At 49.9% G+C, this 23413-nt stretch overlaps 1 protein-coding gene across 4 annotated transcripts in view; it reads right to left on the bottom strand.

The window, feature by feature from the left end:
- LOC146816633 (cytochrome P450 2K4-like) overlaps positions 1–23413 on the bottom strand; it is a 481215-nt gene that overhangs the window by 250932 nt on the left and 206870 nt on the right. For all 4 annotated transcript variants that reach the window (XM_085610514.1, XM_085610511.1, XM_085610513.1 and 1 more), the window contains one exon: positions 6179–6341. In XM_085610514.1, the coding sequence (XP_085466640.1) occupies positions 6179–6341 (163 nt within the window). The remainder of the gene's footprint in view (positions 1–6178; positions 6342–23413) is intronic.

Here is a 23413-nt window from a genome sequence, read left to right on the forward strand (position 1 = left end):
CAGGGGACACAGGGGCAGGGGGTGCGGTGCCTGGCACAAAGGAGACATGCTCACGAACACGGGAGCCTACAGGGACCTCTGGGATGGGAGCCAATGGGAGGGTGGTGATGGTGGTGGTGTTGGCGGTGGCGGGGACAACCTCACTAGCTGGGGGTTGGTGGCTGCTGACACCTGCCTACACAATGGAGTCATCCTCAGAGCTTCTGTGGCCCTCAGCTAGGGGGGATGGTGCTGACGACTCCTCTGTGTGGCTCCACTCGCCCTCCGTGCCGCTGGGTCCCCACGACTCCTCTCCTGTCGCTGTCAGGCTCTGTGGCTCCTCCTGGTCCGTGGAGCTGTCCCCTCCTGTGGCCGTGGATGTATCTGGATAGGAATAGGAAGTAAGAGAACAATATCAGTCACCTGCACCGACTGCACACACCACAGTGAGTGCATCACATCACAGGGCAAGCCCTGGCATCATCAGCTGAAAGCTCAAAGTGCCAACACTGTTTAGAATAAGCCAATTGTCATTCTCAACATCAACCATGGCACACATATCCCTCCTTGACTTGCACACATATGTCTTTTGCATGTTGGATGCTAATACCCCAATGTGCCGACATGCACCACCCACACATTATTTTGACATACAAGTTAACATGTAGGAGTATGTCACTATACACACAGCACATCTCTTGCTACTGACTCAGTACAGGTGTCCGGATGAAGGGATGGGCAGAGACTCATTTCACATGCTTGTGATGCATGCCAGCAACACACACTATGATGTTCTCATGTCCTAATGGGCAATGCCACAATGGGGTGCATGGTGCACTCTTGAACACAATGCTGGATCACTCATAGCAAGTTAAATGCCATGGCACTGGGATGCCCTGAAAGTCAGTCAACACTGTCTCCTGTCACAGCGGCAGGGCATCCAGACAACAACAATATGCACTGACTCACAATCCTAGCTCAGGGGTAAAGCTAACGTTGCAGATGACCGGCGCACTTGCTCATCCCCTGCAAACAACATATACAGGACCCAGAACACCCCACATCATGCAAATCAGACATATGAGTCTCTGCAAACACAACTCCCTGTACATTGACACATCACAGTCTGCCATGCATGTAACCCAGCTGCATGAAGGACACAGTTGCATACACCATTGTGAGCTGTCAGATGATCACCCACCTATATGTCACACAGGTCTTGTCTATCACAGTCACATCTCAGATGTCCTGCTGACCCTCTGAATCACGGACACCCCAGTTGTACGTAACAATAAGCCACACACTAATGACACAGAGGCAGACACCTGAGGGCACATGTCACTAAGCACAAACTGCAATTTCATGCACAGGATTGGGATTACAGAGTGTTTCTGAATGCCCTTGAGGGGGCATGACTGGGCAGGTCTCCATGAAACAGTGTTTGGCCCTGGACATTAGTCAGGTGGCTAAGCGAGTGTGACATACTTGATATACATACTCCTGAGGCCCCAAAATTGGAGTCCCCTGCTCCATGCGTTTGTTTGGAATACCCCAGCCACATGTGGTGAGTCAGAACAGCAATTGGAACACATCTCAAGGGCACACACAGATCACATGTCAGATCTCAGGCATTGGACAAACAATTGAACCACCCATGAAACACACAACAGAGTCACGGGAACAGATGCTGTCCAGTAGATGAAGCATAGCTGACTGCAGGGACACAGTGCCCTAGTGACACAAGCAACAGACTGTAGGGGCCACACCTGTAGAACAGATGAGGAGGGTGCATCACACAATTGAGGGACCTGAGTATTGGACTACAAGACCTACGTAATGTGGAAGTGTGACCAGGCCAAAAGACTGCAATTAGCATGTCAGACATAGTACACAGATTAGGCATGGACTTACCCCCTTCCTGCTGCTGTCTGGCCTTCAGCTGCCTATCCAGGTCCGGGAAGACCACCGCCAGTATCCGGAGCATGTGGGGGGTCAGGGTCCGGAGTCCGCCCCTCTTGAGTGGAGGTGACAGCTTCAGCTGGACTCTAGCTATCCTCCGGGTCCAGCCCCGAAGGTCCTGCCACCTCTTCTGGCAGTTGCGGATCCGCTTGTAGACCCCCACCAAACAAACAGCATGGGTGATGGTCAGCCATATCTCATGCTTCTGGTGGGCATCAACCTGTGAGGATGACAAAGTTAAAAGTACATTTACACACATGCCCCAGATTTATGCTGCACACATTTGGATATACATGTACCATGTTGTCTGACTAGAAGTACTAGCAGTGTGTACACCAGTGGCAAGCATTCTCACTGACTACTTTCATCCCCCAAAGTGTGTAGGTACATGTAATGGATGTCAGTCAGTGGTGTCCTGCTTCTGATTTGTGCACATGCCCTAGCAGGGCCTTGTGCGCCCCACAGCAGGAGCCAGTGTCAGCCATCTTGTCAGTCATATTCCACTCCCTGTGATGTGGGCATGTTTCAGAGAGGTCTTGATGGGCCAATCAGGGGGGGGAGCATTATCTGTGACTACAGGCCCCATCATGCTTTTGGATACACTCAGTTCACCTGCATCCCCACAATTCCTTCCTGTCAGTCAGCTGCACTGTGAGGTAGTGTGTTTGTGGTGGCAAACTGTCTGGCAGTGTCTATTTAGCTTTGTGCCACTGCCTTGCTCTATTTGTTTGTAGGTTGGTGCATGTCATGACACAGTTCCAAGTCACTATGAGTTGGCAGGTATTGTGTTTGTCTGACTGGCGTACACATCTTGGTATGATTATCTATTGGTTACTGTAGCTTTGCTTGCGGTGCATGGTTTCACTGTCCCCTTGCCACACAATCTTGGTTATGTTGTTTGTGTACTCACCAGGCTCTGGTATATCTGTTAGGCCATGGACACTCTCTGGTGGTAGGATGTCCCGCACCTTCTCCTCCCAGGTCCTGAAGTAGACTGGTATGGCAGGAGGGCCACCGCCAGTGCACTGACTCAGGGCGTGATCTTTTTCGATGAGTTTCTTGACCCTCCTGCACACGTCATACCACCTGTTCTGGATATCGTCCTTTGTGCGCCTTGCTGGTGCTTGTGCGTTCACCTTGTCCACAATCCTCGCCCACATCTTTGTTTTCTGTGACATGGGGGTCCTTTGGACCGATGTACCAAACAAATGTGGCTCTACTCTGATGATCTCGTTTACCAGCACTTCTAACTCACTATCTGTGAACTTTGGATTCTTCTTTGGGGGCATGGTGATGGGTGGAGGTGGTGAGAGATGTGTGTGTGAGGGTGCAAGTGAGGGTGGGTTGGTGTTGGTTTTGCTGGCTGTATGTGTGTGTGCTTTTGGATGAGGTGCTGATGGTGTGTGGGTTGTGTGATGGGTGAGTTGTGAGTGTGTCTGTGGTTGCTGTGTAATGGTGTTTGCTGCTGGATGTGTCTCCTGTTTGCAAGGGATGATGGTAGTGATTGTAGTCCTTTATATAGTTGGAGTTGAGGGTGTGTCTTTGTCCCAGTTTTTTTAAATTTGATATTTATTGGCTTTGTCATTGCTTGTTTGGTACTTTTGTTGTCTTTTTTCCTTTGGGTTTTGTAGGCATGAAGGAGACGTTCATCTGACGGAAACAGACGCTGATGTTGTCTCGTGCGGGCTTCTCCGCCTCGTTCACGCTGCCTATCTTTTGTGTTTCATACGCGTCGGTCGCGAAGGTCTCTGTTGCTTGTGGGCCCATTTGTCTGTGCGTATCGGTCGTGCGGCTTGGTCTCCATGCGAGTCGGTCTGGTTTTACACGCATTGCATCGGACTGCGCGTATCGGACATCGCGGGTAGTTGTCGGTCGGGTTCATTACGGGTTTGTGTCCGTCAGTGAAATTTGCGTCGGTTTTCTGGTCGGATCACTATTTTCCCTACGGCTCGGTCGTACGGCTTGTATTCCGTACGTGTCAGTTGTAATTCACACGCGTTGCATCGTACTGCACGGGTCGTACGGCGCTGGTCCGTGTCGGTCGGTATCCGGTCCGGGTCTGTGTTGGTCAATTCGTTTTGCGGCCGGAATCGGAATCGGCCCCTATGTGTGCTGGCACAGTTTATTTAACGTGATGGACTTTATTGGCACTGCATTGGCATGTGAGGCATTAATTAAACAGGGAATGAGACAGCGTTGTCCTCGATCCCCGTTTTATTTTCCTTTTTTTATTGAGCATGTAGCAATTGCACTAACTCCTAAATATATCACCCGAATGAAGATACATCAACATTTTACGCAGATGATATACATATATTTTTATAGCTAGAAGAAAACTCAGTTCACATGCCACTTACTACTTTCACAGAATAAGAACATTTGGATAGTTTGGAATTAACGCAGCCAAGATCGCATAATTATTCTTAAAAAGTTCATATGAAAAATATTTACCTCAGTATCTCAAGGGGGTGGAAACTGCTAACCAAAAAGAAATTTGTGTATATTGCATAACTACTGATTTGCAATTTTGATTAATCAGTAATAGGCTCAGAGCCCAATGTTTCTCAGTTCTACTTTAATTTAGAAAGTCTGGTTTCTAAGATTGACATGAATAATTAAGGAAGACAAGTAACTCTTTTATAAAATGTTTGAATCTTTATTTATATACTTTGTTTTTAAAAGTTGCAAGATGTTAACATTTTCTTATGTGTAAACTCTGACACAGATTAGACTTTTAAAAATAGGAAACACTAGTTTGGTATATTAGGAATTAAAAGGAATTGATACATATATTTAAGATTTTAAAAAGCTTAGATTCAAACAATGTGTAGAATATTTTTAAAAGATGGAATTATTTTAACAGCTGTTCACATTTTTTGCAAGTTTAAATGTTATTAAACAGGAAGACAAACTAAGTATATAGTTAATGGTATTTGAAATTCTAAAAACAAAAAGGTTCAGAAACAACAAAGTTCATTAACATATAAAGTTTGAATTTTTATTCTGATGCATTTATTCACTCAAAGAAGAATTTTCTTCTCTTATACCATATATAAGATTTGTCATATTAAACCATAACTACCCAGAATGTGTGTGGAGTTTACTACTTCCCAAAACTTGTCTTGGGGTACATTCACTATTAATGATGTAACAACGACATGGAAAGTAATTTACAATTGTTCAACAAAGAAAGTGGCTATGTACTCATTTACTGGCACATACAGGGCCTCATTATGATGTCTGTTGGAAAGCATTCCGACTGACTCCTTGTTATAGAGCTGTACGATTCGGCTCTGACTGACTAGGAGTCTCCGAATGCTGGTCGGAACCGAGTCAGAAAGACCGAACGGTTACCTTTCCATTGTAATCAGTAGGTCGGAAAAGTTTCCGAGTCGGTCGGAAACATAGGTTCCGACACGGGTTAGGAAAATCCAAATGCCATACGGAGCCTTTCCGACCGACATCGTAATGAGGCCCTGAGTTGTAAAGTCCGTTGATGAAGAGCTTCTAGTTACAAATACTAACTGTTTATTTGCTGTGAGGTGTTGCAGGAAAATATGATGAACTTTGATACATCATTTACTGTTATAGAAGCTTGGAAGTCGTAGGGCCCGATTCACAAAAGTAATCTGAGACAAAATCCTAACTTTATGACTTTCGGTGTTCACAAAAGGCATTTATGTGTAGTAAAGTTAGGATTCCTAACTTTACTGCTCCTAAATGCCTTTTGTGAATACCGAAAGTCTCAAAGTTAGGATTTTGTATCAGATTACTTTTGTGAATTGGGCCCCTTATTATTTATACAATCAGAATAACAAAGAACACATTGTTGCGGCTATTTAAAAAGATTCTGAATGTGTGTGTATGGACATAAAGGTAAGAACGAATGTGTCTCTACATGTATATAGAATAGAAAAAGCAGATTCTCTTGTGCCCCATGTTTAATGTATTGCTATTATTTATTTTCTTGCACAAATTCTTATGAATTATATACTTATTGAAGTTCGACTTGATATTATGGTAATGAATTTAAAAATAAAATGTTATACAAAATAAAATATTCATTGTTTTCTGACCCACTTTTAGAAAGGAAGTGAATAATTCTGATGCTGGTGAATGTTGATAGATATTGCCAAATTATTAATGTTTGACTTTAAATCTAAGGAATTAAATCACTAAACAATTTTTGTCACATGAATCTCCTTGTAGTAATATGTCAGGTAAAGGAGCATGCACTTACCATAGCCTTCATCTGTTTTTTGAAATATAGGGATTTTTTCTCTTTCCCCAAATTCTTCTGCATGATTTACTAGGGCATCCTTTACTGTCTTGTGACCTGCCAGAACAACATATTTCTTCCTTCCCATCTGAATGCTGAATATTGGTCCATATTCCTTGTATAACTTAAATGAAAACAAAAAAAGATTCAACATTTTGCAAAAATACTCTTATGTTTTATTTTATGCATTTGAGAACATGCCACAGATTACAAATAATATAGAAATAAAGCCTACAGTTCATACCAGTATTATTACTACACGTCTTACTATCATTAAATTCTTTAATCCATGAGATGACAACCTTTCCAGATAGGTACTAGGCTGCCATAACTTTAAGTATTAATGAACCAAATCCACTTATCAATCTTGGCATGGTACCAGAATATCCTATTATACTGAGCCACTGGAACTCATAATAGAAATTTCAGCTGGACAATATATTTTTTTTTAAAACAATATTTTTTATTACCATTTGAAGCAGGAAAAGAAGAACCAGGCGACAGTCCCGCACAACGTCCCTCTCAGGGGGTACTCATAATAGTGGGGGGGGCCAGAGAGCGCAAAGAACCTCCAAGTCCCCGACCGATCCAGGCAGCCAGCTTATAATAATAGAGGGATCAAAACCAGGCGTGAGGTGCAAAATCCAGTAGAGGGCCTCCTCTCTCGCTTAACAGCATAACCCTGCAGGGCTCAAGCTATTAGGGTCGGTCGTGGCAAATCTAGCTCGTTCTGGCACCCCCTCCCCCCCGTAGCGTCAAAGGGAACCAAACTCAAAATATCAAATTATCAAATTCCCCCATCACCCATCCCCCCCGTAACCCCCCCATGCCCCCCCCAGTGGTGGCGGCTACCAGTCAGACTTATGCCAAACTCCCAGCCATAGTTAAACCTGAAACAAGTGGAGGGCCCTAGTCGAGGGAGGACACACCGCCGCCGGCAGTCCCTTAGAGAGAAAGCGAACCAGTGGTCCCCAGCAGAAAATGAAGTTCTTAACAGACCCCAAGAAGACATCATCCATCCGTTCCATGCTCAGCAACTTCCACAATCTCGCATGCCACACCGAGATCACCGGGGCCTCCCTCCTCCTCCAGGCCGCCGCCAGAGTTATCTTAGCCGCCCCTACACAAAGCCAAAGGATCCTTTTGTCCGCACGCGTCTGGTGCTCAAGAAGGGGATCCCGAAGGCCCAGCAGCACGTAGGCCAAGGAATCCGCAATCGGATATCCCAGGATCTCCTTAATATGGGACAGTATTTCCTCCCAGTAGGGCCGGATGATCGGGCAGTCCCACTAAATGTGGCGGAAGTCCCCCAGGAGACCACAGCCCCTCCAACACCGATCAGAAGTGGCAGGGAAGTTGCGGTGTAGCTTGGCGGGTGAAAGGTACCAGTCCATCATGGTCTTGAGATGTGCCTCGCGGAGTTCCACCGAGCGATTGTGTTTGGCCAAATCTCTCCACAAGTGGGACCACTCTGCCTCCGAGACGGCACGTCCCAGGATGTCCTCCCAGAGGCCCATGTAGCGCGGTCTCGGGGAGAGCACAGTAGTCAAGAGGTGGTCATAAATAAAGGAGATGACCCCACGCATCGTCGAGGTGCGAGAGAGAAAGGCCTCGAAAGGGGTGGGCGGCCGCATCGCCGCCTCTCGAACCGACGGGGAGAGGGCCCAGTGCAGCAGCTGGGTGTGGCGGAACTGTTCCACCTGGGGAACCTCGTAATCCCAGCCACAGTTAGCAAACGTGAGCGGGGCCGTGCCATGAAACAGGTGCGTGAGAGCGAGACAGCCCCCCTCCCTCCAAGCATCAAAAGGTCCCTCCTGCATTGCAGGTGGAAAAGCCGGATTGAAATGAATGGGAGTAAAAGGCGACGGGAACGTAGTCCAACGCTCGTCTCCAGAAACCGAGTCCCAAACCTTAAGTGTAGTGCCAGTAGCCGTGCTGATGTACGCATTCTTGGGTCTATCCCCCTTAGGCTTCCATACTAAGTCCCAGATCGTGCGCCCCGTCACACTCCTGTCCATGTGAAGCCAGTGTTTCTCCGAGAGCGGTTGGGTCCATTCCACCAATTTCCGCAGTTGCGCTGCTTTATAGTAAAGGAGCGGTCCGGGAAGCCCACCCCACCCTCCCCCTGAGGGCGCTGGAGAGCGGCAAAGGAGAATCTAGCCCGTCCCCCCTGCAAAACGAAACGGAGCAGAAGCGTCTTTAGGTGGCGGAAAAAGTCACTGTCCAGGACAATAGGGAGTGCCTGATATAAATATAAGAGCTTCGGGAGGAGCGTCATTTTAATTGCATGTATCCTTCCTAGCCAGGAGATAAACAACGGTTTCCAGCGGTTCAAATCAGATTGGATCGAGGCCAGCAAGGGGGGGAAATTAGCAGAGTACAGTTTCCCCACCTTGGGAGTCAAATGCACTCCCAAGTACAATAAGGAGGAAGAAGCCCAAGACAGGGGCGAAAGCGGTTGGAGGCGCTCCACCTCTACCGACGAAAGCGTGAGGTTAAGGATATAAGATTTGTCATAGTCACCTTAAAGCCCGCCACCGCCTCAAAGCTCGCCAGGGCCGTCTGAACGTGGGGAAGGGAGTGCACCGGGTCCGCAAGGGTAAGCAAGACGTCGTCCGCAAACAGGGAGATCTTGTGCTGTTCGCCCGTGAAGGGCAAACCTCGTATGTCCGGGTGTCCCCGGATCGCTAGCGCCAGGGGTTCGATACTCAGCGCAAACAGCAAGGGGGAGAGAGGGCACCCCTGCCGCGTGCCCCGCGTATGCGGAAAAAGGGGTGATAAGTAGCCATTAACCGCTACCCTCGAGCGGGGGCCGCTATAGTTGGCCATGAGCATGGTCAGGAAGCGATCCGAGAATCCAAACGCCGCCAGTGTACGGAAGAGGAACTGCCAGTCCACCAGGTCAAAGGCCTTTTCGGCATCTAAGCCGATTAAGACCGCCGGGATGTTGAAGCGATTGGCCTTCTCAACGAGGTGAATCACCCTCCTGGTGTTATCATGAGTTTGAAGCCCCTTGATAAACCCCGATTGGTCCGGGTGGATAAGAGTCGGCATCAGATCTTGCAAGCGAGCCGCAAGGATGGAAGAGTAAAGTTTAGCATCAATATTGAGCAAAGCGATCGGCCTGTACGATGAACATACTGTGGGATCTTTACCGGGTTTGGGGATGACTGAGATGACCGCTTCTGCCATAGACGCCAAGGAAGTCCCCGATTCGGCCATAGCGTTGAACAACTGAACCAAGAAGCCACTAATATCAGCGGCAAAGGTCTGATAGAAGAGGGCCGTGAAACCGTCCGCACCCGGCGCTTTGCGGGGCTTCAGGGATTTAATGCACCCAGCACCTCCTCACTAGAGATGGGGGCGGAAAGCAAGTCGTTCCAGGCCCCAGACACCTGTGGGAGCGGGAGCCCGCGTAAATACTCCCCCTGGATAGCGGGGTCCAGGGACTCCCCCGCGTACAACGCCGCATAGAACTCCCCGAAGCGCTCAGCCTTGGCCGCATCACACTGCTGTACCGAGCCGGTTATATCCTGGATGCCTCCTATGTAGTCTCTTTCACGCTTACGGCGCAACTGGTGGACCAAATGCCTCCCCACCTTGTTTCCCTGAGCGTAGGAGAGCTGACGGAGCTTCAGGAGGGTGAGCTCCGACCGATTATTATAGTGAGCTCGGAGTTTGCCCCGGATAGCAGTCAGGGGCCGCAACGTCTGCCTGGAAGGTTGGGCCTTGTGCGCCTGCTCCCGCACCGCGAGCTCTGTCTCCAACGCCTCGCGCTCCGCCCTCCGCAATCTGTTAAGAGCCGCGTTAAGGGCCAAGCAACTACCCCGTATGGAAGCCTTAAAGGCATCCCAGGTAGTAAAAACCGAGGTGTCCTGTACCGGGTTAAGCTCAAAGAACTCCCGAATCGCCTTACGGAGCGCCCTGCAGGAGGGATCGTCTCTCACCACTGACGCCGGGAAATACCACCGGCGCGGGGCACTCCCCTCCGGTGCCCACTGGAAGCCCAGCGCAACCAGGCTGTGATCTGATACAGCAAGAGGAAAAATCTTGGCTTCTCTCAGGGACCCCCGAAGGGACTGATTGAAGAAAATGGGATCTAAGCGTGAATACGAGTGATGGACATGAGAGAAAAAAGTGTAGTCTCGAGAGAGGGGGTAGAGGGAGTGCCAGCCGTCTAACAAGCCCAGCTCCTCGAAGCGCCCGCGCGTCTCGTCGGAGAATACCCCTGTCTCCGTTCTCCTGCGGTGAGAGCAGTCCAATTCCCGATCCCACACTAAGTTAAAATCTCCCATCACGAATAGTGCCCCCTCCGCAAAGTCCTCTACAGATCGCAGCAGGTCCAGGAGGAACCTATTTTGCCCCACGTTGGGAGCGTACAGCACGAGTAACGAGCAAGTCCTACCAAGAAGCACCCCCTTGACAAGGAGCCACCTACCCTCCCTGTCACTCCTAACTCCCAAAGGTTGGAAGTGAAGCGTCGAGCGGAACATCAGGGCGACTCCTCGCTGCTTGGAAGCCGCCGAGGTCCTATAAATAAGGGGGTATTGCTTATGCTTCAACCGGGCTTCATCCCGCCGAGCCAGATGGGTCTCCTGGAGACCAACCACATCGAGGTGGTGATCTAAGATATACTTCCAGACCTTTTGGCGTTTCTGGGGAGAGTTCAACCCCTTCACATTCCAAGTTCCTAAGGTAACAGGCATTCTTCACACAGCCCCACGCCCAGCTCACCTAGGATCCCTCTAGCAAAAGGGAACTCCCCACTCCATACACCAGCCCCATCCATAAATGCCTCCTCCCAAGCAGGCCAGCAGCTCACCCCCGGGCCACCACCCCCAGACCACCCCCAGCCACCTCCCTGGCTCGTGCCCCTGGGCGACCCAGAGCCTGAGTGACATCGCACGGAAAGGCAGACCCCCCGCCCCCCACCCGGCCCCGGATACAGGCCACTCCGAAGCCTAGCATGACTCCCATCCCGCACCACACAGCCGCTCCCCCCCACCCCGACCCCCCCTCTACACCTCCACTGATTGAGACCCGCAGATCCATCGTGCAAGCAAGTTTGGGCCACCACCACTGACAGTTCCCCAGCCCTCCTCCCCCCACCCCGCAGCCCCCCCCTCTCTCCCCAGAACCCACCCACCCAACACTCAAACAAAACCCAAAGGCAAATAAGAAAAACCAGCCCCAACGAAAAGATTGCAACAACACAAACATTTCAACCAAGAGGGCTGACGTTAAGACCCTCAGGAAACCATGTCCCAGGAGACAGTCAAGTGTCCCAGTCGCTCATCGGCCTGGGGCGTCTTCTCCAAAAGTACATAGTCACCCACGGTACCGGAGCGGAAGAGGGGGGGCGTACCTCCACCGCCAAACAGCCTTCCCTCAGCCTTCAAGCAGCCAACGAGCTGTCCCGCGGCGAAACCCCCAATGCAGTCACCACAGAGGCCACCGCTCCATTCCGTTCCTGCTGACTGGCCGCCGTGTCCGGCCCGCTCTGCTCCACCTGCCGTCACACTCTATGCCAGGATGAAGAGCGCCGCCGGCACCGCGAGGGCGAACGCCCATCTCCCCGAGAGGGTGCAGTGTCCTCAATCAATCAATCAATCAATCAATGACACTTGTAGAGCGCGCTACATACCCGTAGGGTCTCAAGGCGCTGGGGGGGGAGGGGGGGGGGGTGCCGCTACTGCTCGAACAGCCAGGTCTTCAGCTTCTTCCTGAAGGAGAGGTGGTCTTGGGTCAGGCGCAGGTCGGGGGGGAGGGAGTTCCAGGTCTTGGCGGCCAGGTAGGAGAAGGACCTTCCTCCTGTAGTTGCTCTTCGGATGCGGGGGACGGCGGCGAGGGCGTGGTTGGCTGAGCGGAGGTGGCGTTTGGGAGCGTAGAAGTTGACTCGGCTGTTGAGGTAACTCGGGCCTCGGTCGTGTAGAGCTTTGTGTGCGTGGGTGAGGAGGCGGAAGGTGATTCTTTTGTTGACGGGGAGCCAGTGAAGGTCTCTCAGAGGTCCGGAGATGTGGCTGGTTCGTGGGATGTCGAGGATGAGTCTGGCTGAGGCGTTCTGGATCCGCTGGAGTCTCTTCTGGAGCTTGGCGGTGGTACCGGCGTAGAGGGCGTTGCCGTAGTCCAGACGGCTGGTGACGAGGGCCTGGGTGACGGTCTTCCTGGTCTCGGTGGGGATCCACCAGAAGATCTTCCGTAGCATGCGTAGGATGTTGAAGCACGTCGAGGAGACTTTGTTAACTTGCCTGGTCATGGAGAGGGAGGAGTCCAGGACGAAGCCCAGGTTGCGTGCGTGGTCTGTCGGTTTGGGTGCGGTGCCCAGGGCGGGAGGCCACCAGGAGTCGTCCCAGGCGGAGGGTGAGGAGCCCAGGATGAGGATCTCCGTCTTGTCCGAGTTCAGTTTCAGGCGGCTGATCGTCATCCACTCGGCTACCTCTTTCATCCCGTCGTGCAGGTTGGCTCTGGCGGCGGCGGGGTTGTTGGTCAGGGAGAGGATCAGCTGGGTGTCGTCGGCGTAGGAGATTATGCTGAGGTTGTGTTTGCGTACGATGGCCGCGAGGGGGCTCATGTAGACGTTGAAGAGGGTGGGACTCAGAGATGATCCTTGGGGGACGCCGCAGATGACTTCGGAGGCCTCTGACTTGTACGGTGGTAGGCGGACTCTCTGTGTTCTTCCGTCGAGGAAGGAGACGATCCATTCCAGCGCCTTGTCCTGGATTCCGACGTTGCTGAGGCGCTGTACTAGGGTGCGGTGGCAGACAGTGTCGAATGCCGCGGAGAGGTCCAGGAGGATGAGGGCCGCTGTTTCTCCATTGTCCATCAGGGCTCGGATGTCATCGGTGGCGGCGATGAGGGCGGTCTCGGTGCTGTGGTTGGCTCGGAAGCCTCCAATCCTAGAAGGTCCCTGGCCGCCTACAGTGATCTAAGTTGGACCAGCCTGTTCTGCCATCGAAAGATGAGGCGAAAGGGATGACCCCAGGAGTACGCCACATTCTGGTCGCGTAGGAACATTGTCACGGGCCGAAATTCACGCCGCTTCAGCAGCGTAGAGGCCGCCAGATCTTGGAAGAGTTGAGGATGGTGATCCCTGAAGAGCAAATTAGCGATACTCCTCGCCTTTCGAAGAATGCGTTCCTTGAGTTGGAAATCATTGACGCAAACTAAGATGTCTGGTGGGAGGGACCCCGAACCTCTCGGCAGCCCCACTCTGTGAACCCTGTCCATCTTGACCTCATGGAGATCATCATCACCAAGGATTTGCAAGAAGAGAGCTTCAAAATATCCACGCAGATCTCCCGCCTCACCGTCCCAGGGCACCGCTCGGATACAGATGTTGTTTCGACGAGATCGGTTCTCCAGATCTTCCGCATGGGCCTGAAGATCCAAGTTCTGCTCCGTTAGTCGAAGCACATCCTGTTGAAGCTGGTGGACGTCGCCCGCTAGGCCCAGGTCATGCTCCTCCAATGTTGCCACCCGCTCGCCAATGCCGTCCACATCTCTTCTCACCTCTCTCAGATCCGAGGCGAGCTGGGTGCGGAGGTTCGCGATATCTTCTTTGATGGCAGAGAAAAGTTCTAACATAAAGGCTTTAGTGGCCGGGGAGTCCTTTTCTCGCCGCTGAGAGGAAGCGCTGGCACCTGGGGGCGTCGTCGGCTGCGCGCCCCTTGGGGGCCCTTCCTTGTTCGTTTTGCCCTTGCGGGGCCCAGACGACATCGTGCACGATCTGGTGGGCGTATGTTATGCAAGACCGGGGCGGACTCCTCTACTGTCGACCGGCTTCTCCAAGGCGGGTATTTCTTCCGCTACTGCCCCACCGGTGCTCCCGCAGGATCGGGGCCCCCGCGGCAGAGGCCCCTCGCCACACCGCACAGCAAGCCCACCGTCGCTGGAGCACACGACCTTCATCGCTCCTCTACACCCCCCAGCCAGGCCAGCGTCCGCACCTCCACCGTATGACCCCCGGAAGGTCACGTTGGCACGGTCCCGGGCCGCCAGAGTGGTCAGCAGGCAACGCCTGTATGCACAGCCAGGGCAGGGAACGCACCTCCCGGCATCCGCATGGTACGTGGGGTGCAGGCCTCACTCCTCAGCCAGGTGTAGCAGCAACGATGCCCCACATGTAGCCCCCCCAGGGCCCTCGGGCCCAGCGACAGTTCAACGGGGGGGGGAAGAAGGGAGCCCACCGCCGTATGGAAGCTGCAGTTCAAGGGATGAAGCAGGCCTCACACCAACACTGTCTGCCCAGGCCCGAGCGCTACACAGGGGGGCGCTCCCTACCTCCACAGGTCCTCCGCCGATGCCCCGCCTGGAATGGAGTCACATCGGGGCCCCAAGCCCCCGCCAGCTCTCCGCAGATGCGGGAGGACCACGAACACGATGGTCCAACATCACTCCTCCAGCGGCGGTCCCCGGCGCACTCCGGATCCCACTGCGGCACCGCGGCTCCTCACAGGCATGTCCTCCGCTCGGCGCGGCCGCCGGTGCACTCCCCTCGCAGTGCCGATCCTGCCGTGAGAGCCACCGGGCAGTCCCCCTGCGGCCGGGCCGCCAGTCGACGCTCCGGAAGGTTCACAGCACCGGAGCCTGAAGCAACTCTGTAGAGGGAGCGCGGCAAAGGGCCCGCCCCCAGCCGCGTCCCCACGCAAGGCTCCCGTTCGTGGCTGCCAGCCATGCTACAGGCTCCAACGCCACCAGTGGGTCCGCCGCCGCTCCTGAGGTCGCAAAAAGCGGCAAAGCTCCTCCGGGGCCTCCGGGGAACAAGCGCCAGCTCTGGAAGGCAGCCGGGAGAGCCAAGGGAAGGCGCTACACAACGCTATGCAGGTACGGCGGCAGAGGGACAGAAAGCACGTCCTACTCCGTCGCCATCTTGGCCCCCCCCCCCATCGACAATATTTTTTAAACAAAATTTAGGAAATAATATTTATATCAGAGAGTATCTTTCTGACACAGATATTTTGATACAATCTCCAAGCCATCAGCCATACTATTGAAGATCAGGTATCATTGAGAGAGAGGGCAAAAGTGTGTAGGAGGAGAAAGACATATGTCACAGTTAGTGGAAGAAGATCAAGGAATATTGAAATTACCGGAAAGGAATCAGGAGATTACCTCCTTGTTCTTATTACATTTACTATTCCCTGCTAAACAAGGACATTCTAGCTTCACAATGTTCAACTGCAACAGTTGTTTACAAGACACCATGATTGTTGCGTCGCCAGTGGATATTTAATTATAATGAAGTGAACTTGTCTATGCACTTTAAAGTACGACATTTTCCACATTGTCACCAGCACGACGGCCATTTTAAAGTCAAGAACTAAGAAGAAAGTCTGCCTGTGCCTGCCTAATATCAAGTGGAACCCCCTTACAGACACTGCTGCAGGTTGCAGGAGTGGAGAGAGAAGCTAGCTGAGCCTCCACATGTCTACCCAACCGGACTCCTCACAAAACGCAGTGCCAGGCCTCTCGCAAATCGCGCCGCCCGGACCCCTGTTAGTGGGAGTATCCTTCCGACACCCTCCCGAGCGTCTGATGCTGACCTCCGGAAACAGCATGGGTCTCAAATGGAAGAGCTGGATAGAAGACTTTGAAGACTTCATGAAGGGCTCACAAGTGAATGATCCTGACCCACAACATACACAGACGTGAGGGAAGCATTGAAAAAGAAGTTTCTCCACAAGCGAAACCTAGACTATGACCGCTATACTTTCAACCCTGCGTCTCAAGAACGAGATGAGTCAGTAGGCAACTTCATCTCTCGCCTTAAGCGTCTAGCCCGTTACTGTGAATTTGACAACTTCAATACTGAAGATGCACTTCGCTTACTGATCATTGAAGGATGCCAATCGGAGTTGCTACGTCGTCACTTGCTGAAAAAACACTGTTCGCTCAATGACATTGAGGAGCTCACACAAATAAATGACCAAGCGGAAGAGCATGCAAAAAAGATGGAAGCTGGTAAGACAGAGAAATGGGAACATGCGTTCCGAATACACTCTCAGACAGACTCAAGACGTCGGCCAGATCATCAGAAACCGAAAAAGTTCACAAGTTCTTCCTGCAGCGAAAACAAGAGCAGTCACACCCGGAAACAACCGTTGCAGTGCTATCGCTGTGGCCTGGATTACCCTCACACGGGCCCCTGCCCAGCCATTGGACAACAATGCCACCGATGCGGGAAGGACAATCACTTTGAAGCGGCTTGTCATACTCGTCGTAAGGCAGCCGGGCCAACCAAGCGAAGTACTGGATCACGTCACCATGTGAGGGCAGTGCAAGGGAGAAGGGACCGCTCAATGAGCTCGTCAAGATCCAGCACCCAGTCACAAGGTTCATTAGATCCCGACGATCAACGTCAAGAGAATCGTCCGCCCTCACTCCCATATCACAAGACAGTGATGAATACGTGTGCATGGTAGCAGACCCAGACCAATTAAAGAAATACCCCAGACTACATATTCAAATGGGTAATCACTCCGCTAAGTTCGTTTTAGACACTGGAGCAAATACAAGAGAATGGACCCGAGACAGAAGTTGGAACCGGCCACGGTGTGCGTCTACACGTGGATGTCCAAGGAACCGCTACCGTGTTTGGGACAATTTCGCACGTCTTTGACCTACAAAGAAAGGACAGTTCAGGCTCAAACTCATGTAATAGAAGGCCCTGAAGCAGCCAACTGCCTTCTCAGTTTACCAACATCAGAACGTCAGAAGCTCGTAGAAATTCTGTACAGAGTTGACGACTCACCCGACATAATCAGCAAGTTCCCAAAACTATTCTCAGGCCTGGGAAAATTAGCCCATGTCAAAGTCAAGTTGCAGATCAATGAACAAGTGACGCAGCACCATAGGAAAGTACCATTCCATCTCCAACAAGCAGTGGATGACGAACTCCAAGACCTGCTAAGAGCGGACATCATAGAAAGGTCAACCGGGCCTACTCCGTGGGTGTCACCAGTAGTAGTTGTGCCCAAACGAGGACATGAAAACAAAGTGCGCTTGTGTGTGGACATGTGAGCCCCGAACACAGCCATTGAACGGGAGAGGCATCCAGGACCTCATATTAGCGACATGATCACTCGCCTGAATGGAGCGACAGTTTTCTCAAAACTGGACCTCAACAAGGGGTACCACCAGTTCGAACTCCACGAGAAATCTAGATACATCACCACGTTCACCACTAGGCCTGGGCGGTAAAGTCCTCGCGGAATTTGCAGAATTTGGGTAATTTCGTGTTCCGCGGAGAACGAGGAATTGCCCAAAATTCTACAGTCCGCTGTTTTGCGGAATGTTTTGCTTGTTCGCGAACAGGAAAAAAGCATCACGAACAAGCAATTCAGCATGTTTGCGGAATTTCTGCGTGTTCGCGGAGATTTTTTACCATTTCGCAGAGCTTTGCGTAGCGCGACTACGCAAATTCCACCCACCCCTATTCACCACAAATCGAGGGCTTTTCAGATACAAGCGCCTCAATTTTGGAATCTCTTCAGCGGCGGAGATCTTTCAAGAGGCAGTTCGGTGAGTGATCCAACACATCCCAAACTCATTCAACTACAGTGACGACATCCTCGTGTTTGGTGAAACACGCAAGGTCCATGACAAAGCACTGGATCGCATGTGTCATGCCCTTCTCAATGCCAACCTCACGCTTAACCGAGACAAATGTGAATTCCATAAGTCAACTCTCAAGTTCTATGGTCACATCTTCTCCAAAGACGGCATGAGACCCAATCCTGAAAAAATCTTGGCGCTTGCCGACACGCCACGACCCCATGATGTTAGTGACATTCGATCCTTCTTGGGCATGGCCAGCTACTGTGCCCGATATATCTAAGACTATGCGACCATCAGCTATCTGCTGCTAGAACTCACGAGGCAAAGCCAAAGCTTCCATTGGTCCAACAAACGCAAACATGCCTTCAATGAGATCAAAAATGCCGTGAGCTCCTCCATCCACCTCGTGTACTTCAACCCTCGAAGAAAGACTGAGATTACAGTAGACACTAGCCCCGTCGGACTTGGCGCTATTCTAGCTCAGTATGATGACGAGGGAGACCAACCTCACATCGTGGCCTATGCCAGTCGCAGCCTCACTGACACAGAGAATGCATACTCGCAGCTGGAAAAAGAAAGCCTGGCGGTTGTGTGGGCATGTGAGCACTTCCATCTTTTCGTGTATGGGAAACACTTCACACTCACTACTGATCATCAGGCCCTAATCACTATATTCGGCAACCCTCGAGTGAAGATGCCTCCACAGATTGAGTGGTGGGGAATCCGCCTGCAAGACTACACATACACCATCATTCACAAACCGGGGAAGGCAGAGAACCCGGCAGATTACATATCACGACATCCCCAAGCGCTGACGCGGACACGCACCTCGTTAGCCGAAGAACCTTCATTTTGTCAATGATAAAGCACGCCCACCTGCCGTCCCACTGGACGCCATTGTAGAAGCCACTGCCAAAGATGCCACACTTCAAGACGTCATGCAATGTATCCGCACAGACTCTTGGAGACATTTGGAGGACCCACAAGCCAATGATGCCATGAATATGCAAGAACTCTTATCTTTCAGACATGTCAAGGATGATCTCATGATCAGTGCCAACGGACTACTGCTGAGTGACAGAAGAATTGTTATTCCCCACCAATTAAGACAAGGAACTGTCAATCTAGCACACGAAGGTCACAGAGGTGAAGTGGCCACAAAGAAAGCACTGTGAGAGCGAGTCTGGTTCCCGTCCCTTGACCAGATGGTAGAAGCCACACTTCAAGACTGCCCGCAATGTCAACTAGTAGGATGAGAAGAACCACACTCCCTGCTGCAGATGTCTGACCTCCCAGAAAGCGTGTGGCAGCAAGATGCTGATGCTGAAATCTGGAAAATACATCATCGTCATCATGGATGAATATTCCCGATTTCCCGTTGCACACCAAATTTCATCCACAAAAGCATCTGCCGTCATACCTGTCATCGGCGAAGCGTTCACAGCGTGGGGAATCCCCATGGTATTAAAGACAGACAACAGGCACCCGTTCAACAGGCATGAGTTCACAGAGTTCGCAAATCACCTGAACTTCAAACACAGAAAGATCACTCCCCTGTGGCCCCAAGCCAATGAAATGCTTGAGCGTTTCATGGCCACCATAAAGAAAACTCTACAACATGCTGAACTGACTCAACGTGACATCCAACCAGCACTCAATGAAATACTACGAGCATACAGGACCACACCACATAGCACCACCAACAGATGTCCTGCCAATCTGATGCTTGGAAGAACCCCGTGCACCAGGACACCGACTGCGAACGCAGTCACACAGTCCAAACTCCCGACCTCGGACCACGAGACATTGGTGAATCTTGACCAAGAAAGCAAAGATGAAAGAGTATGCTGACAACCGTCGGCCTGCCAAGGCATCTGACATCCGAGAAGGGGATTGGGTGCTGGTAAGGTAGGAGCGGAAAACCAAGGCTGACAGTTGCTACTATGCCCACCCGCTCCAAGTATCAAGGAAGAAAGGGACTTTGATCACAGCTGCCTCTGGAACTAAGAGGACCACAAGAAACGTGTCGCTCTTCAAGAAATGCAATCCAGCAGTATACACTTGAGAAGAAGAAACTGATTGGGATACGGACATATCGAGGCAAGAATTGGATGATCAAGAGGAACCTCGATGTGTGGTCGACATGAAAGAAGTGAGAGAGAGGCGTCTCTCTCGCCGACCACAGAGTATTATCCGGAGACCAGCCCGACTCATCAAAGAACACTAAAGAAATTAACATGGGACACTGACAAATCAAAAAGGGGGGAGATGTCATGTCGCCATGCCTGACTCTGTCTGCGACTTCCGAGTCAGGCATGGCAGGAAGCGGAAGGGAGGGGCGAGGCGAGGGAGCATCAGTTCGGGGTTACAGGGGAATAAATAAAGACGTGTTAAGCCTCGATTATGTCCGTGCATTTCTGCGGAGGGCGATCCGAAATTAATATTCAATGTTGACTTACATTCATTCTTAGAGATGACTATGGTAATTGTACTCCTACTTACTTCCTCTTAAATAGGTAAACCCATTGTTTTCCATTTCCTTCTTATTGTTCAGCCCTGTGGTAAGCAGATATACATTTATAATTTTTATGAACTCAATTATCTTTCTACATTCTTTGGGCCATGTGTACAAATATCTTGTGCTCAATATTTTTGCAGCCGGTAAAGAGTTGTTCAGAACCGACCAATCTACTAATTGGTTGGTTTGTTAAAGTCAGCATTGTAGTGGGTCTTAAGCTGACCTACCACCTGAATATTAATTAAGTAGGTCGCAAATTGTGACTCACTATGATTGAAGAACATTGCAGGTATGATGCAAACTTTTTCATAATGTGGCTCATTTTCTTAGAGAAAATAAGACTTAGTTTAAAAGAAAAGTTTACTTTTAATGTTTGTTTCAGAGTTGACAGTGGGCCCCTGGACATCTGTCTATTCTTAAAACAAAATATTTACGTTCACATAGGGGAATCTGTTCCAAAAGCATTTCCATCCTTTGAAAGGTGAGTACATTTTCAATGTTTTGTGACCAGAGTTTGTTCGAAAAAAGTTTGATACATAACTTACCAATTCTGTATTTGGAAAGGACGTCTATAACATGCCCCTTCCGGAACCAATTAATTATAAATCCGGAATCCTTTTTTGGGGGGTCAGAAAAGCCTTTATGACTCCTAAAACAGAATTAGTACATCAAAAAAAGCATTTTAAGGGTGCATAATGCTTAATTGGACATTGTTCTGTACATTTGGTCCCTACTTTATTTAATTGTATTGCTTATTTGTGCTATCAATTCTTGCACATCTCAATGAACTAATGGGTAAGACATGTATACCAATAAGATGTGTTCATCTGGATGGTCTCCCTTGGTAGGTTGTTGTGGGACTTTAGGTATAACATCCAAAAGTATCTTGGTCTACTATCCTCTGTTAGCAAGACAGGGGGCTATCTCACTTGTGTAGTGATTTGCAGTAGGTAACTGCATTATCTGGTTTCATTCCTTGTACGCACTCTAGTAGTGCATGTTTGGAGGTGCCTGGCTCCACCTGCATATTAGTGGGGCCATCTTCCAAGGGCCTTAAGGCCACTGCTCTTATCTTATGTTTATGCTTTGCTAGTTTTAAATCTCTTTACTTCAGATTGTATTTTGTTTCCAGCAAGTGTCTATCTGCAAGGGAGTTTGCAACAGATCACGAAGGGCTGTTAGACTCTGGTTTGTTTTTAATTTTTAACTCACTGTTTTGGTTGCTTTAACTGCTGTGTCACCAAACTCCCTGACACACCTCTCGACCGGATGCCAGTCTTGAAAATGATGGCCACAGCACATATGCACAGCTGATGCTCACAGCGGGCACACCGCTGGCATGCCGAAGGTGCACCTAAGGCAAGCCCGCCTCTGCCCGTCTTTGCTTACATTACGCTCAGCACCAGTATTTATGCCGGTTGTTTGCCACAGCCTAGAGCCCGATGCTCCTCTAAAGACCAGCTTCTCAGCTTGAATTCTTCAGGTAAGCACTGTCTACGACCCACCTTCTGACCTTTCAGCCTTCCCAAGTCTCACACCTGCCCCTGTTGTAGGTTTACCCATCCTAACTTCAGGATCAGGGACTCCACTACCTCGGAGAATGCTACCCCTAAGATATCTTCGCCAGCAGTTTGTTGTGTCTTGATTAATGCCCGCTCCCTTTTTAGGCATGTACTTGAATTAAATTATTTTTCTCCAAAACACAATCCTTGGATATTGCTATTTTAACGTGGCCTCTAGCCTGGAAGTGTCCACTGCAACTCCTGCAGGTTACTCCATCTTTAGACAGGGTTGCATGGATAAAAGAGGCGGTGGACTAGCCATCATTTACTGCAGCACACTCAGATCTACCGTTATAGGTCACATCAGCTCAAGAGAGCTAGAAGCAATATCCTATAAAACCAAGCTCACTAACAATCATTCGTTCAACGGTCTTCATATTTAGGGACACCCTGGTCCAAAAGAGACATCTCTTCAGGCCCTGGGTCACCTTCTAGATACAATAATTGATGCTTCCAACTATACTATTTTAGCCAATTTCAATATCTATCTAGAAGATGCTCAAAACCAGGTTTCTGCCTTACTAAAAAATGTGATGGATATTCTGGGCCTAACCCAACTGGTTAAGTGCGCTATGCATGCAGCAGGCTATCTGCTATATTAAATATTTTTCAATAATCCTGTTCTTCTTACTCTTCCTTCCCTTCCTCTTGTGTTCAGACCATCTGGCATTTATGTTCTCTCTTACACACCATGCAGATGTACCTGTCCCTGCTAGGCCTAAATCCTCTTAGTCATCTCTTCCCTGGTATACTGTCTCCTCTGAAGCCTTAGGATCACCCTTGATACAAACTCCCCACTACACTATAAGGACCTTGATGAGGCAACTGAAATCGGCCCTTAATCGTACAGCACCAGTCAAGTCCCATAACAATCAGAGAAGGACGCCCTCCGAACCTTGGTTTTCAGAGACTCTTAGATTACAGAAGCAGAACTGCAGAAAGCTGCAAAGAAGATGGAGGCTCGGTTATGCCTCTAAAGAAAGGGAACTATATAAGCAATCTCTAGCAGTCTACAAGGATCTCATCACTAAAGAGAAAAAATTGTTCTATACCGACAAAATTGAAGCTTAACAATTTCAACCAAAGATTTGTTTTCTATAACAAAAATTCTTGCTAAGTCCCCAGAAAATATAGGGCCCGATTCACAGAACTAACTTAAGACAAAAACCTAAACTTACTACTTTTGGTATTCACAGAAGTTAGGATTTTGTCTTAAGTTTGTCTTAAGACAAACTTAAGACAGACTTAAGACTGTCTTAAGACAGACTTAAGACAGTCTTAAGACAGACTTAAGACAAACTTAAGACAGACTTAAGACAGACTTAAGACAGACTTAAAACAGACAAGTTAGGATTTTGTCTTAAGTTTGTCTTAAGTTTGTCTTAAGTCTGTCTTAAATCCTAACTTCTGTGAATACTAAAAGTAGTAAGTTTAGGATTTTGTCTTAAGTTAGGTCTGTGAATCGGCCCCATAAATACTAATGCCAATCATGCCTTATGCCTTATGTAACTCCTTAGCCTCATTTTTTAAGGACAAGCTAGAAGCTATTTACAGTCTTTT

This window comes from Triturus cristatus, chromosome 6 (assembly GCF_964204655.1).
Source record: "Triturus cristatus chromosome 6, aTriCri1.1, whole genome shotgun sequence".
Classification (NCBI taxonomy): Eukaryota; Metazoa; Chordata; class Amphibia; order Caudata; family Salamandridae; genus Triturus; species Triturus cristatus.